The 15,422-nt window shown below is 44.4% G+C and overlaps 1 protein-coding gene across 1 annotated transcript in view; it reads right to left on the reverse strand.

The window, feature by feature from the left end:
• Window positions 1-15,422, reverse strand: part of plxnb1b (plexin b1b) — a 109,489-nt gene that overhangs the window by 37,284 nt on the left and 56,783 nt on the right. Inside the window, exons 4-6 of the mRNA XM_084039016.1 lie at window positions 13,617-13,705; window positions 11,876-13,043; window positions 6,591-6,773 (exon numbers count right to left, since the gene is read on the reverse strand). Coding sequence (XP_083895142.1) covers window positions 6,591-6,773; window positions 11,876-13,033 — 1,341 coding nt within the window. The 5' untranslated portion in view covers window positions 13,034-13,043; window positions 13,617-13,705. The remainder of the gene's footprint in view (window positions 1-6,590; window positions 6,774-11,875; window positions 13,044-13,616; window positions 13,706-15,422) is intronic.

The following is a 15,422-nucleotide window of genomic DNA, read 5'->3' on the forward strand; positions in this document are numbered from 1 at the left end:
GTGTGTGTGTTTAGCGGCTAATGTTGAGGTGCTAGCTTCACAAAGATAAGCAGCAGGTTCCACAGGTCTGGTAAATTTAATTCTGTCTAACTCCACAGATTTATTACAGTTGATCCAGACTCCAGAGACACTCGAGGACATATATCAGACACAGAGCAGCGTTGCTTATTTTAACACGGCTCCCTGTGGAGACGCTGAAGGCAACATATGCAACACAACTCCACAACTCAAGTAAACACACTTTGATGTGTCAAATTGGTGCAATAGAGACTAAGTCCCGCCCACTTCTGTGTTCACCGTGGGACCTTATTTCAGAATAGTTATGTACGGTAGTCAAGCAAGCACGAGGCAAATATTGTTTTGATCCCATATGAGTTAAACCATGAATTACACATATGATGTTTGTCAGTTTGAAAACTATTTTTCAAGTCCAGAAAGTCTCTGTTTGTCATTGTATCATTTACTTTAGTGTGAAACCGCTCAGTGAACTACGTCTTTTTTAACCTGTTTGAATTGTATCATGAATTACACAAATGTTTGTCAATATGAAATATTATTTTACACATCAATTAAGTCTTAGTTTGCTAAAGTATAAGACCGTGAAAATACGTACTTAGAAAGACAACACGTACATAATATTATAATAATAATAATATGTTTATTTGATATGGCACCTTTTATAGACAAAGTCTATAAAAAGTAAAAAAAAAAGTAAAGTGCTTAACAGGATAAACATTTGTGAAACAAGTGTTTCTCTCTGAAGCTACAACAGGTCTCTCTTCTTTCTCTTCCTGCTGATAAAAACAGTCGCTGGATAAAACACATCAGCTAAGATAACGTTACATTAGTGATGGAACGTAGCTAAGTTAGTGGCTAACAGCCGTGTTGGGGACGTACATGAGAGCAGAGATGGAGTTTCACTGAGCGGTTTCACACTAAACTAGATAGGATAAGAGAAACTGAGACTTTCTGGACTTGAAAATTATCTCTTAGATTGACAAACATCACATGTGAAATTTATGGTAGTCAAACAGGATCAAGAACATTTTTTTAGGTTCCATGGGGAACACTTGGCCTCTTTGTTCCCCTTTAACAAGGAACACCAGCGATAAAGGACATGCAGCGTAATCAGATTAGTTTCTACCACAGAAGTGTTTGACAACATAAAGACACATGTTGAAGCTTTAACTGATGCTGACCAAGCTCTACCATCAACAAATGAAGCTAATGTGGGAGTGCCAAAACCTGCAGTTCCTTGTAAGTCCACTTGAGGCTGGCTACAAAATTACATCAATCCCCATAGGCCTCCATGTTAAAGCAGAAATAAAGCCTTTATAGCTAGTTTCCCACTTCATTCAAACTAGCGAGCCTGTGCTCACTATGTGTGGCCTGTTGTACAAAAAGAGACTGGCTGGTCATTTAGTACATTACAACTAAGCCTGTTTTTACCAAGCATTCTCCCATCATGAAGACATACCTAGCTAACCAAGCTAGCGGTAGCTGGTTGACAGTAAGACGAGAAAAATTCAGTCACAGCAAATAAACAGCTTGACAAGATAATGAGCCGGCTGATTAAAGTCCAGAGCTTCTGTAATGTGGGTTAATACGAGAGGGCAGCCCGACCAACCGCTCCACGCCAGCCTTTTGATGTTATTTACAGCAGCCTGAGCATCAGCTTCGTTCCCTCTAACGTCATTAGTGAGATCTGCCACAGGGAGCGCAACTCTGCTGGAAGAAAGAGAGCAATCATCCTGATGGGGAACCCAGCAAGGGAGGAAGTGTGGATTCACTGCCCTTTGAGTTCAGGCCTGGATATCACAGTGTGTGTGTGTGTGTGTGTGTGTGTGTGTGTGTGTGTGTGTGTGTGTGTGTGTTGAATATGATACGGTGATACAGGCCCGGATGATGCCAGGCTAATCCGATCCTCCAGGTATGCGGAGGATTTCGAGGTCAGCTATGAAGTCTGACACTCTTTGATCCCACAGCTCCTCAAAGACAGACTGTCCAGGCTTTAATATCGGCCCATCCAGACCACGGCAAATTACTGAAACTACACAACGGCTGGGGACACACAGCAGGGGCTTCTTCTGGTCGTGAGGAAGATGATCATCAAGGGGTTTTTTTGGGCAGGGTAAAAGTTGAGCAATAATTGTTGAAAAATAGCAAAACATATGTCAAACAAGATATAACACAAATGCCAAAGGAGGGGTGGAAGCTGCACAGCCACTGCTGCTAGCTGACGAGCCCCGTCTCTCTTTAACCGTGATGCACTGAGCTGAGCTCAACAAAACAAACATTTAGAGGTGGAATCCTAAACGGTCAGCAGCGCTTCTTCACGCAACCGTTTATGAGACTGGCGAGGTTCCAGGAAATAGACTTCCCCTGAAGTCACACTGGCTCCTCTGTCTTCAACACCAGCTCAACTTCATTTATTTAGCTCTCTTGTTATTCCCAGTAGCTGCAATAAGCCAATGCAGGAGGGCCAAAATATATAACATTCATCACATAAAGGGTATCAATCAGTTCCCAGTATTAGTTCAAATAACTATTTTGTAGCAGGAATAACTACATATCATTTAAAAAACATCTTATGATGATTTAGTTTCCTGGCTTATCATGTCAATGTTTTTGGCATAAATACTGTATTTCTTCCCATTTTCACAATTTTGTAGCAACAGTTGATGTCAGCGACTGGTTTCTGCTGAGGAACGCCAACACAGACGGCAGATGAAGCTGATGAATACAAAGTTGAATGCCACTTGAGGAAAGACTGCACGGCTAATTGCCAGAGAAGGACAGACAGGAAGCTCCATGATTTAGTGTGAGAACTAAATACAGAAACACTCGGATCCAAAGAGGAGGCTGCTTTAACCGCTGGGAAATAACCGGCTGAGTGTCGGAAGTAATGAAGAAAAACAACAAGCACTGGATCCGTTTCAAACTAAAGTAACGATGTTCAGCATCGGCACCGTTCAGAGCGGTGGATCTGCAGTCGGTCCGTTCATCAGTTTCTCATAATACAGAGAAATAAATCAACTGTTTGTTCATTAATGGAGGACGGTTCTGCATGAAAATCACATATTCAAACAGTCTAGTATGTGTCCGTCCCTCCGTATTCATCAAGCTGCTTGACGTCTCCTCAACTCACTGTCAACTAGTTACATTCCTATTGGTTAGGATTGTTTTAAATTTGTGTTGTGTCATCCTGTTGCCGCCTTAGTCTTCATGCGTTGGTTTTTTCTCCATCCAGACAGGATGACCCAGTCTCAATACATTTTGGATTCGTAGACGACCCTGAGTTAGACCAGCCTTGATTATTTTACTGACCTGAATATTGCCTGTTGTGTTTACATGCGTGTTTGTTTACATAAGACAGACTGAAGACCATTTTACATACAAACACTGAATAAGTACTGTTAGCAGCATCTAAATGTCTCAGACAGGATCAGAGCGACAGGTGTTCCAGGTTAACCCGTGACCGTGTAAACTGGTGACTCTCAGCTCGTAGTAACTCACGTAAATGTTTGGGGTAGATAATAAACACAGATGTATTTCAAATTGATTAAAGCCTTTTATGAGGACACCTACATGTTCTGTTTCAAAGACCATCACTAAGAGCATTAGGGCTGAGAGTCACCAGTTAACACGGTCACTTGTTAAACAGCAACACCTGCTGTGGCGGCTAGCTGTTAAACGTGTTGGCCTGTGTTGGTGCGCTGGACTGTAAAACTCAATAAAGTGGAGACTCTGAGTTCAGGTCGTCATGTTTGACATCATGTACGTGAACGTAGTGGATCATCTAGAGAGCTCATAATGTCTCGCTGGTGTAACGCTACATAACCAAAACAAATGTATATATTGTATACATGTGGACGCTCAATACTCGGCCACTAGCTCGTCTATTCCACTCAGTAACACCGTCTCAAGCTGTTAGGCTGTTACATCGTTGTACTACGTCATCATTGTTCCCAAACTGTTGAAGTGTCGACACATTTCGTTGTGGCACTCCAACGATGACAACCACTAGAGGGCGTAGGCTCTAAACGAATGGAGAAATGCATGAATGACAGAAAACACGAGATGAAGATGACCTTTGCTCCGATGATGTTCTCAAGTACAGAAAGAGAGAGTTGTCTAAAAGAGGGTCTAGCTGGCGTTACGTGAACAGATAGTTTGAATTGACCTGTTCCCCGTCGGTGGCTGCAGAGGGGCGGACACACACCGACAATGCATCCATTAATGAAGCTGACACAGACACCGTCTGCCGTTATGACGGATAACTTGGCATCGTTGTGAATGAGCCTCTCTGTGGGGAAGTGCACGTGTCTGCCAGTCAGCGATGACTGTGCACAACACGGAGCTCCGTTATCTGCTCAGTGTTTAGCCGGCTCCGGCTCTGCGTGACGTAACCTACAATCACGTTAATGGCGGTCATTGTGCTATTTCTGCATGTGCAGGGGCCTCAACCACAAGTGAACCTTTAAAAAAAAAAGGAGAGAAAAAAGACACAAAGAGTGGACTGTGTGGGGGCGAGCTCATGATCCTCGTATCAAGGGGCCTCCCCACGAGCCCGCCGCTCCACTGACATCCAGCTTAGTGCACCTATTCATAATCTAAATAATAATACGCTTTTCTGTGATCAGCAAGTGTGTTTTTATACTCAGGTTCCTTACAAATATAAAATAAAACATGCTCGTTATTAGCCATCGAATGCTAGAAAAATGTCATGTCATTATAATCCTGGCCAAAGTCAATGTGAGTCACGATGTTGCTTTAAACTCCTAAAATGGCAGAAAAACAAACTGGAATGACTTTTTGATAAGAAAAAAATATTTCTATCTTAGCAAACATACTTTCAGTGAAAAACAATCAAATAATCCTAAATAATATGATCATAAATCATAAGGTCTCCCTGCATAAAAAAGGATGAATAAAAAAATACATATTTTTGTATGCTGTACTTTTTAAACCAGCCTCTATGACTTGTCTACCATGATAGTGAGCTACACACACACTTGTTTTAAGTTCTGGTGATGATATTTCCCATTAACCCCATAATGGAAATTAACTTATTTTAAGTGTTTTTTATCACAATCTGTGATAAAAATCCAATATCATCAAATCCCTGCTTGTCCCTCCAGAACATTCCCTGCGTCTGTCCGAGCGCCCCCTGACCTCCGTCTGACCCCGCAGAGACGCTGCCATACACGACCCCAGCGGGACTCAACCGCCTTGTTGAGGAAGAAGTCATTTCAGAGGAGCGTCACACAATCCGCCACCATGGCTGAAAGGTTTGTTTCTATTGCGTGGCATCTCGGTCGGCATCCGCTTCAAAGCAGAATGAGCTTCTGTTGTACGAGCAGGAGTTAGAATGTATTACTTCCTGTCCTCCATCGCGGCGCTACGCCACAGAATAGGAATACTGTCCACTCTTATGTCCTGTATCCACATAACGCTGACAGAAAAGCCACCGCAAAGATCGATTCATCAAAAACACTCTTGACAATACGCTGTTGTATACTGTTGTAATAGATGAGCATGACCTCTTTGCCTTTATTCTCTATTTATGCTACTATCCAGCGCATTATTCAGAATCTGCTAAAAAGAAACAGACCAATCACCTTAATGCTGTAAGTGACCATACAGAATTGAATATTAAGTGGTGTAATAACAGTGTTATTACAGGTAGTCAGGGCAGTCGGGACACGCCACTCTTTAAGCCTCCTGGCCAAGCTGCTACATCAGATGTCATAACTTCACAACGTCCTGACAGAAATTCTAGCAGGTTTGATTTATTTATTTTTTTTGTGCCTTCCACGAGATCCTAAGTCCTATTTAGTAATGTATGGACCCTTTAGAGTCAAATAGACCATAAAGCATGGACTACCTTGTGATTGACAGGTCTCTGCTGCTGCTACCAATACTGTTAGTAACTAAGATGAATTTAACTCTTAGCTGTAAACTTGACCTTGAGTTATGAAGCTAACTTTGTTAACAGCTTCACACCAGAATCCAGATGGATCCAGATCCAGTAAGGGTGCCGCTCTGCCGCTTGTGTTTTTCAAATCCACCAGTCGTTCCTCTTCAGTCCAAATATGGTCACTTCTGTTCATTGGTTGCAAAAATGCCAAGATGTCAACGAGGCTTCAAAACGTAGTCCGCAAACCAACGGGTGTAAGACACTGTGAGACTATTTTAGACAATGGTTGGCACATGAACAGAGAGGACTGGAGGTGAACAGAGAAGAGTTGAGCTGCTGATCACCACGTCTGTGCAGCCACAGATTCTCCACTTATGTGAGAAATACCCAACATGCTTCCCAAATAGGGACTGAGCTGAAAATGATGACAAGCTGTCGAGTGTGCCAGACCATTACTTCATATTTCCAGCAACAATCTCTGCATAACATCACAGTTAGCACATATACAAAGTGCACCTTGTTGGGGATTTGTGTGTGTGTGTGTGTGTGTGTGTGTGTGTGTGTGTGTGTGTGTGTGTGTGTGTGTGTGTGTGTGTGTGTGTGTGAGCAGAACAACACCAGAATGCAAGCTGACAATGTGCATGCCTTAAAATGTGTGATCTGGCGTTACCTTGTGCAGGTTCCCCTTGGAGTCTCCCAGGAAGGCGATGGTATGTCCCGCCCTCACGCTGACGGCCACAGCACTGAGACGGGCGGACGGGCTGTCCAATATGGTCTCTGCTTGGACGGCCATCTTGCTGGCCATCGGGCTGGGGGTGTGGTCTGAGCCGCAGGGGTAGGCATCCAGAGTGTTCTAATAGTGGGCACACGAGAGAGGAAAATCAGGGTGTGTTCCCACATAGTCCTCTTTAGACGAACCAACCTCAGACCTCTTAAAGTGGACCAACAGAAAAGGGACTCAGTTCCATTTGTGTTCACCTTGTTCTTTTGAAAGACTTCTGTTCCTGGTCCACATCAGCTCTTTTTCTGTTCACACTATAGTTTCCACCTTCATCACTGTTTAATGTTGCTTCCTTTCACTGACTAGAGCCTGAACACATCATGGAAATTAATTCCATTAATGCTGCATACTTTGATTAAATCTGGACGATTACAATCAGCGGCTTATCAGACAGGGCATCGCTACTGACAAGCCTCGAGGGCTAAAATACAACGCCATAGGGCAAAGTGAACCAGGAGCGCCACCACCTCCCAAGGAGGTCTGAGTGCAGTTCATTTCACCGGGTCTGAGTTTTTTTTGAGTGTTCACATATGCGTGAAAAAGGCTGACTAATCACTCTGAGTTTGTTTGGAGGGCTGAAAGTGTGAAAACACCCTCAGTGTGGTGATCACACACACACACACACACACATTGCATGTGAAATGTAAACTACCGCCTTTCGAGGGATTTACTCTTCCTTTCTCAGCAAGGAAGCCAGTCACCAAAAATAAAACAGCACTGTTCCTATTGTGGTTCGTTAAAATCTCAGCTGAATTTATTGTGGAGCGGTTGGGGTTTGGGAACAAACTCCCTGGATTCCAGTGACTTCCACACTGGGTGCTTTTAAAGCTTAAGGACAATTTGTTTTTGCCTGCACAGTTTGGCAGAAGGGAGTCTTTGCTCTGGCGGCGGGTTGTTGTTCTTCGTTCCACATCATTTATTTTGCCACAGCAACGTTTGAAAGCAGGGTCATTGCTTCATTATTGGTCATCTCAACAGTGGGAAGAGAAGGCAATGAACCTGAGAGTGCTGCTCGGTGAAGGCTTCTGGTTTTGATGTAGTGTGTTGCTATGAGTGGACTCCTTGTTTAGCTGCTCTTAAGACGGAGAGACGGCTGATATACGGCACATCACATTAAAGTGACTGTAATAACATAGCTAACGTGTAGAGCAGCTATAAGAGTTGATTAAGTGAACCATGGGCAGTGAAGGACAGTTTAGACAGCCTGTTTAGTCCACATCATGAGAACACAACCATTAGAGGCAAACAAGCAGGAGTGCCTGCGTGCTAAGAATAACCCCAAACTACATTATGACTGCTGAAATAGTTATGAAGGTATGATGCCCCATCTAACAGCTTGGCCTGGAGGCTTAAAGGCTGGCGTGTCCCGACTGCCCTGACAGGTGACAACCTGTAATTACGCTATTATTACATGACTGACAAATATTCAATTTGGATTTGTCAATTATATCATTACGGTAAGTGATCTGTTCTTTATTTATAGCAGACTCTGATTAACACTTTGGTAATATTCGCAGTAGGAATCACCGGAGGCTCCATGTGATATATCACAGTTTATTACCTTTTTTCAAAGTTATGCAATTTGTCAACATCTGTTTTATCTAATGAGATAAAGTTTCCACTCATCTCCCTGAAATTGTTTTTATTGCAGTACAAAGTGTTCAAGTCCAGCAGAGAGACTGACCAACACTCCATCCTTGTTTTGACCAACTTCCTGCCGATCCCGTGGACTTTACCCATGACCACACAAGCAAAAACTCAGCACCATCTACTGGACTGAAAAAGCAATTGTTACCAAAAGGTTTAAAGTGTATTTCGATTTATTAATGGTTAATTAGTAATATCGATACAACACTGTCGAGGAAATGTTTCTTTTCCACCCACCTTGTTGCTATGGTCGCAGAGAAGGTGGGACATTTTCTCAGACTCAGAAAAATGTTTAAAATTACAATAATTATTAATAGGATTTCTTTAATAAGTGGCCATGTAATAAGCCGGATATTGATTGGTAGATTAATTAACGGTTAATTAAAAGTATTGATAAAACATCGTTGAGCAAAAAATTGCGATATTATGCTGCAACGTTTTCCCCCCACCTTTTTGCTACAGTTCTGATCATCAGAGAGGGTTCCACGGTGGGTCATCTCCTCCAATACTTGTAAATGTTTAGCAATAAGTCGGATATTGATAGGGTAATTATTGCAGATTCAAATCCTTCATGGTGATTCGAGAGCCCTCAACAAAGGACTGGCTTGCTGTACATCACATTTTATTCTGAGTGCCAATGTCTTTCTGCTATTGTTCCAAATGAGGACACGGCGTAGCGACCGCCTTGAGGAAAAGTGCTGCAGCCACCATCTTTTTTCTGAGCGCGCTGCCTTTTTTGTGCAGACGCTCCGAGTGCTACAAGTTGAAAATGTCTGAACTTCCTGGTGAGTGTTGAGCTTTTATCAGCCTACACATCATCTCAGACGGAGCATCCTCCTCGCTCTAACATCACGGCTGATTGACCAGCTCACTCATATTATCGGTGGTTAGTGGTGAAGATATTGTCAGGATATTGTTGCCATAGAAACATTTGAAAAAGTACTTTTTTTCGATGAAACGCTGGGATAAAGTGCTTCCCAGCGCCATGCGGCCGCTTTTCTGCCTGAACACCGGCCCTTACATGACACATACAGTCATCTGGACGTTTACCACAAACACAGAGGGCATGAATAACCACGGGGGAGTAAGAGAACAAGAACAAACATATATCTGCTCCTGAATCCTCATCATCTATAACAAAGCAGCTTAGAGCTTGCGTGAGAGTCTGTCCCTGGTGCAGATGGACTCTGGCAACAACAGGAATATGAATATACGTTGGTTTTGTTTTTTGTCTGCGGGGATCCTGTTGAGATTTGACAATTAATAACACTGTAAATCTCTTTCCAGCTCCAAATCTCTCGTTGCTGTTCCCCTCTAGTCACGTGTTTTCATCTGTCCCGTCTACTTCCGACCCAAACATTTTCCTTTTCTTACACTTTTTTCTTCTGATTTTCGGTAATCTGTATCCCTTAATGTCTTTTTCTCCTTCAGAGCCTCGTCTGTGCTTGATGTGTCTCTATCCGTCCTTGTCAGGCCTCGTTAAACATTACCCTCAACCACACCCCACTAAGTATGTCTAATGCCGCCGATCGATCTCTCCCCCACCGGCATCTCTATTAAATTACGCTGCCCGCTCTACCTTCTCCCCTCGAGCTGCACAGGTCGAGGGGTCAGCGCGGCTCCTCCTCCTCAACACAGCAGGAGGTGATAATAGAGGAGGATGTCAGCGTAGCCCACCGTGTCCATACAAATGCAACGTTTACATGCAGTACACACCTTAATGCTCACACAGGAATACAGCACACACAGTTTCAAGGGTCAATGAAACCTCTCCTCCACAGCACTACAGTGCTAGAGTTGTCTGTTAACAATAAAGTCAAATTAAATTCCTCTCGGACATAAATCAGTGTTTGTGGTTCAGTTAGCGGTGTACTCAGCTCTGCCTGTACTGGTAATACCATTAACGGTTAGTCGATAGGCAAACACACCGTGCAAAACAAAAGAAATCATCAAGCTGTCGTCCCCCACCAAAAATGAGAACCTGCAATATTATACAGTTTGGTGTTGGAGTACGGGAGATTAACCGTGGACAGACACCAAGATGAACGGACATGCTCAGTCACGCACACACGACTGATCTCATGATCTCCTGACTGAACTAAAAAAAAAAAAAATTCTCTAGAAAAGAAAAAAAGATTTTGACCGCATATCCTTCTGTAACGACGAGGAGAATGTAAAGTATGTTACGTAGTGAAGTGACTGGTTCACGTTCAGCAAATAAAACCCAATATAATATAACATAGGGAGGAGACATGAGAAGTATGTGAAGAATGTCATTCTTATACAACACAAGGCCTCTTATTCCTGTACGCAGTCATTCTTAGCATGCATGCTGTTTTTCAGTAACACCCTGTCACAAAAACATACAATTACACACACTGACACATGGGAGTGGAGCGGTGCACTGCTATCGGGATCGTGTTCACCGCCGTGCGGTTTCACAGAGAAAGTGGATGGTTAACTGACTTGTTTCTCAGTGGTCATTTGTCTGGACCACATCAATTCTAGGACGGCGTTGAGGATCGGGTTGAGAAACACGGTGAAATAAGACTTCAACCCGTGGGTTATGTGTTTGATTCATTACAGAAAATGCTTGGACAGATTCAGAAAAGATACTGATTCTAAATGTTCTTTGACCAAATTGTTATTTTCCTTGTTTTTTTAATGGAGTTCTGCTGATAGAGACACCAGCACTGAGCTGGTGTGAAGCAGCAAGTGGTTTGTTTCCTCCTTCAATATTATTTTAACTTCATTTGTTGACTCCATCCTTCTCGTAAGCTATGCTAGCTAAATCCTGTACCTGTAGTTTATGTTTTTTGTGTAAAGGTGTGTACACACCGGAAGAACTGCCCGACTCGCGTCGGTAAATTCGGCGTCGGCTACTTAATATGGCCGACTCGAACAACGACATGGGCGGTTCACACCTACGGAATTACAGCTGACGCCATACGTTCCGCGCTTGCGCAAGATGTAATGTCTCCAAAACAACAGGCGGCGCTAATCTGTATTGTGGGCCAAAAAACATGAAAACCGGAAGTAGGCGGTCCTCTCTCGAACCTTCTTCGATTCCACTGGTTATCTGGTATGTTTACCATCGTCACTTCCGGGCTTCACTGATTCGCTAGTCAAGCTGCTAGCCTCCACCAATCAGAATGGTAAAAGAATGACCGACTCGAATGGCGGATTACACATTTGAATCGGCTGAAATGAACGCCGACGTGGGCCGATTCGAGCGACCACACCAAGGAGACTCATGTCACGGACGCCGACTCTCTCAAAGACGCCGATTTTCGGTCCGGTGTGAGCCCGCCTTAAAACACTGTCATACTTGATGTATCAGTACCAAAACAGGGTATTTTATCGTTTTTAACAGCAGGGTATCGCAATATGTTTCTATTATCAGTATAGTGTGCAACACTGAACAAAGAAGCACTAATGCATGTTAGTTTGTTCACACTTGACTGTTTAGTACTAACTACTAACTAAATAACAAGCAAGCACAGAAACAAGCAAGCTGTTAAACTCACCTCTGGCAAGTTGGCACAGTTGGATTTGACTTCATACTCGATGTAGGCCGCCTCCATGCCTGCCTCTTTACCCATCTGTGTGTAGCACAGGTCTCTGGTGGAGTTGATCCTGTGGTCCACATCTTTGAGGTGAAACATGCAGAGTGCCGACTCCTCACTGGGGCGAGTTGACGAAGCCAAACGAGTGGAGAAGACACCAAGAAGAACCTCTGAGCCTTGGCTGGCCGTCCCGTCCTTGGCGAGCCCAAGCTGGACAGCCTGCAAGAGGTTGTAGACTTTCCCTGCCCTGGAACGACACGTCAAGGGCACTTCTACGTAGGAGTAATAGGCCTGGTCGTCCAAACAAACCCGAGAGACGTAGGTGCGGTACTCCCGCGACTGCGACTTAAGGTCCCGCCTGTAGAAGAGGAAGTACACGTGCTGATGGTGGGCGAATGATGCTACAAAATGGTGGTCGTATTCCGGGAGACGGCCGGCCACGGCCAACTTGGCGGTCTCTTCGTAGGAAAAGATGGGTGGCTGGATAAGGTTCCGTGTGGAAATAGGTGGGTGGCTGCTGATGTAACCCCGCCCCACAAACAGAACTGGCTGCCTGTCAGGATGAGAGCGAACAACCAGTCCCACGGTGCTAACGTTGGGGTGGTTAGCTGCTACGTATTGAGTATCTACCGGCCTCTCCGTAGAGAAAATTACCTCATTCACAAAATCCAGTTTACGTTTCTGGCAGATTCCTTGGTTGACGCTGCCGCAGGTTATAAGCTCCATAGAGTAAGGGTCGACCAGCAGCAGCTTGTTGTGGTTACTGGTGAGCTGAGCTGTAGGGCAGTTGCTCTCGGTTACCGGAGGTAAGCATTCCCGACTGTCTGTGACCGGTCCGGTGTCATCCTGAAGCTCCTGTTGGAGGAATCCATCCAACTGGAACAGGTGATCTCTGGCCCCGATGTAGACTCGACTCACACTGGGGTCAGGGTGCAGGGCCAAGTGCTCAAACAGAGTGTCATTCCGGATGAAGGTGGGGTAAGGACCGGAGGGGGAGGAGTCTAATCCTTGGACGACGCCACTAGGTAATGAGGTGAGGGGCCAGCCGACGGCTAGCAGGAGACACAGCAGCGTCTGGACCGCTAACACTGAAAGAGGACGCGCCATCCCCGGAGGCATGGCAGCAGAGCTGAGGGACAGAAGACAGGACGAGCTGTTAGAAGGTGTCCTCCAAACGTATGTATGTACCGGGGCAAAGCAAACTCATCACAGACTCTAGTGCACCGAGGAGTGGACATTAGCAGTGTGGGTATCACTAAATAGTTAGATAAGAAAACCTTAGCTTTAGGTTGCTTTCACACTTAAAGTCCGGCTGAACTGGATTTGATTTTTTGATTTTCTGTACGGGACGTTTTTCTGCATGAGGTTTTGGGGTCTCCGTCTCGACCTGATAGTCATCTTCCATCACAACATGTTGTCGATTTGCGGTCTTATAATATGAATACTGTTTTGTTTAAACTATTTAATGCAGTATAAGCGGTTGTCTGTGTTCAGGACTCTATGTGGCTCCTGATGATGCAGGATGACATCGCCAAAACTGTCCAATCAACGGGTTACCCGTCAGTCAGAATGACTTCACCTTTACTCCTCTTGTTGATAACAACCATTTCTAACCACTTAGTCTGGACCGAATGAACCCGACTACTAGTGTGAAAGCAACCTTAAGCATATAAGCTAACTGAGACATCTGAGACATCCGCACCATTTGTTTCCAGTGGAGTTTTACAGAGGCATGTCACCTCTTGACCTCCCAGCAGCTCCAGTTTAACAGCACATCCTTCTGGACACAACCTGCAACACAAAGGACAGAGAATACACATCAGTACACTCTACACCAGAGTTTTAATGACTGAATTCAGGGCGCATGTAACCGAGGGCTGCACAGGAATGCAGTTGTCCACCAAAATCCCTAACTTTAGCCTGCAACTCCAGCACTTGAAGGCCTAGTCGCCATGCAGCCATAGTTGTCATTCCTCACCTGAAAAATGATGCATGTCTGCACGTGTTGTGCTCTGCGGGTCAGTGGCCCGCGGGCCACACTGTGGGCAGTATCCATTATGTCACACCTTCCTGACTGATTTCACCGGGGTTAGAAGGTATACGACGGGATTTAGTGCAAAACTCAAGAGGAGCAGCTTGAGACTTAAAGGAGAACAGTCAGCCCACCTCGAGTGAGCCGAGTCGAAGCTGTCGCTAACGTCTGAGCTAACCCAAGACACAGGAACTCGGAGTGCGTCTGGAGGGGTTGTAGAATATAGTCAAGACACATGAACACACTGTACTGCTGGTTTTGGTGGGGTGGTAGAATGAGAGTATAAGTCATTCATTTTGATGCTGCCAACATGTTGGTTAACAATGAGCTTGTCATTCACAATGACTTTACATTATCATCTGTCATTTCATGCTTACAGGATTTTACATACAGTACAGAAATGAAACTTAGTTGATCTACTAATTAGGCTACAAGGTTTTCATTCACACAAAATATCGAAAATAATTATCATTGTGGTATCTTTATTAAATTCAGGGTATCAGAACTGGTATCAAAAATACCCATTCCCACCCTGGAGGACTGAAGTACCATGATACAGCCCAAGCCTAGCTTGTTTTATGCTTAGACACCAAGTGTGATTCCCGTCAGCAAATGGAAAAGATGACAAACCCCACCATAAAGGACAACAATAAACAAGCACCTTGTGTTTTTTGGCATCGCCGCCGTCCACTAAGAGTCGTGGGAAGCTCATACACATTGATATTCCTGTCGGCCCTCTGTCTGACTGGCTACATCCGGTTTTGTGTGTAAAAAGGCCTCAGCAGAGGCCAAGTAGTGTAAGTCCAAGAGGCCTTTCAGTGCCACACACACTCTGTCCCAGTAGAAAATCCTCCCTCATTGCTAGGATACAAGGTACAAAACCATCTGAGTGCCTGCCAGAGAAAAACAAGTTGCCATGAGGTAAAAAAGATGGCATGATAAGCTTGAGAGGGGAAGACTTCCCTTCTTTGAGCAACTCAAGCTTTGTGAAGTGCTCTAATATCTAGCAGTCAGTTATGACACCAAATCCTCCTTTTCACTCCATATACAGTCCTCCTTCCCTCTCATTATCTCCCTCTATCCACCTCTCCTCCTCCATCGCCTCCCTACACTCCATCACTGGCACAGAAGCAGGATTATCTCCGACGAGTTCAGGCAGATCTCCAGTGGGCTTATCCAAAGAGTTGTGGGGGGGGGGGCAGAAAAAGACACTATTCACCCCACTGAACGGCTGATTCTCACACACACTCACACTCACACACTCTTTCGCTGCCACACATTAGAATGCTTGCTTTGTTGGTGGCAATCTCCTGTATGTGGGAACGAGGTTAAAGGCCTGGCAAGAGGCCAAAGATGGGAAAAAGGGAAAAAATGTTTTTATATTAAATTAATTAAAATTATATATATATATATATATATATATATAAAATCACAGCCTTGCAAGTTATAGGTCTCCTCTAACTGGTCAAGTTCCCA

The sequence above is a fragment of the Eutrigla gurnardus genome (genome assembly GCF_963514095.1).
Source record: "Eutrigla gurnardus genome assembly, chromosome: 2".
Taxonomy (NCBI): domain Eukaryota; kingdom Metazoa; phylum Chordata; class Actinopteri; order Perciformes; family Triglidae; genus Eutrigla; species Eutrigla gurnardus.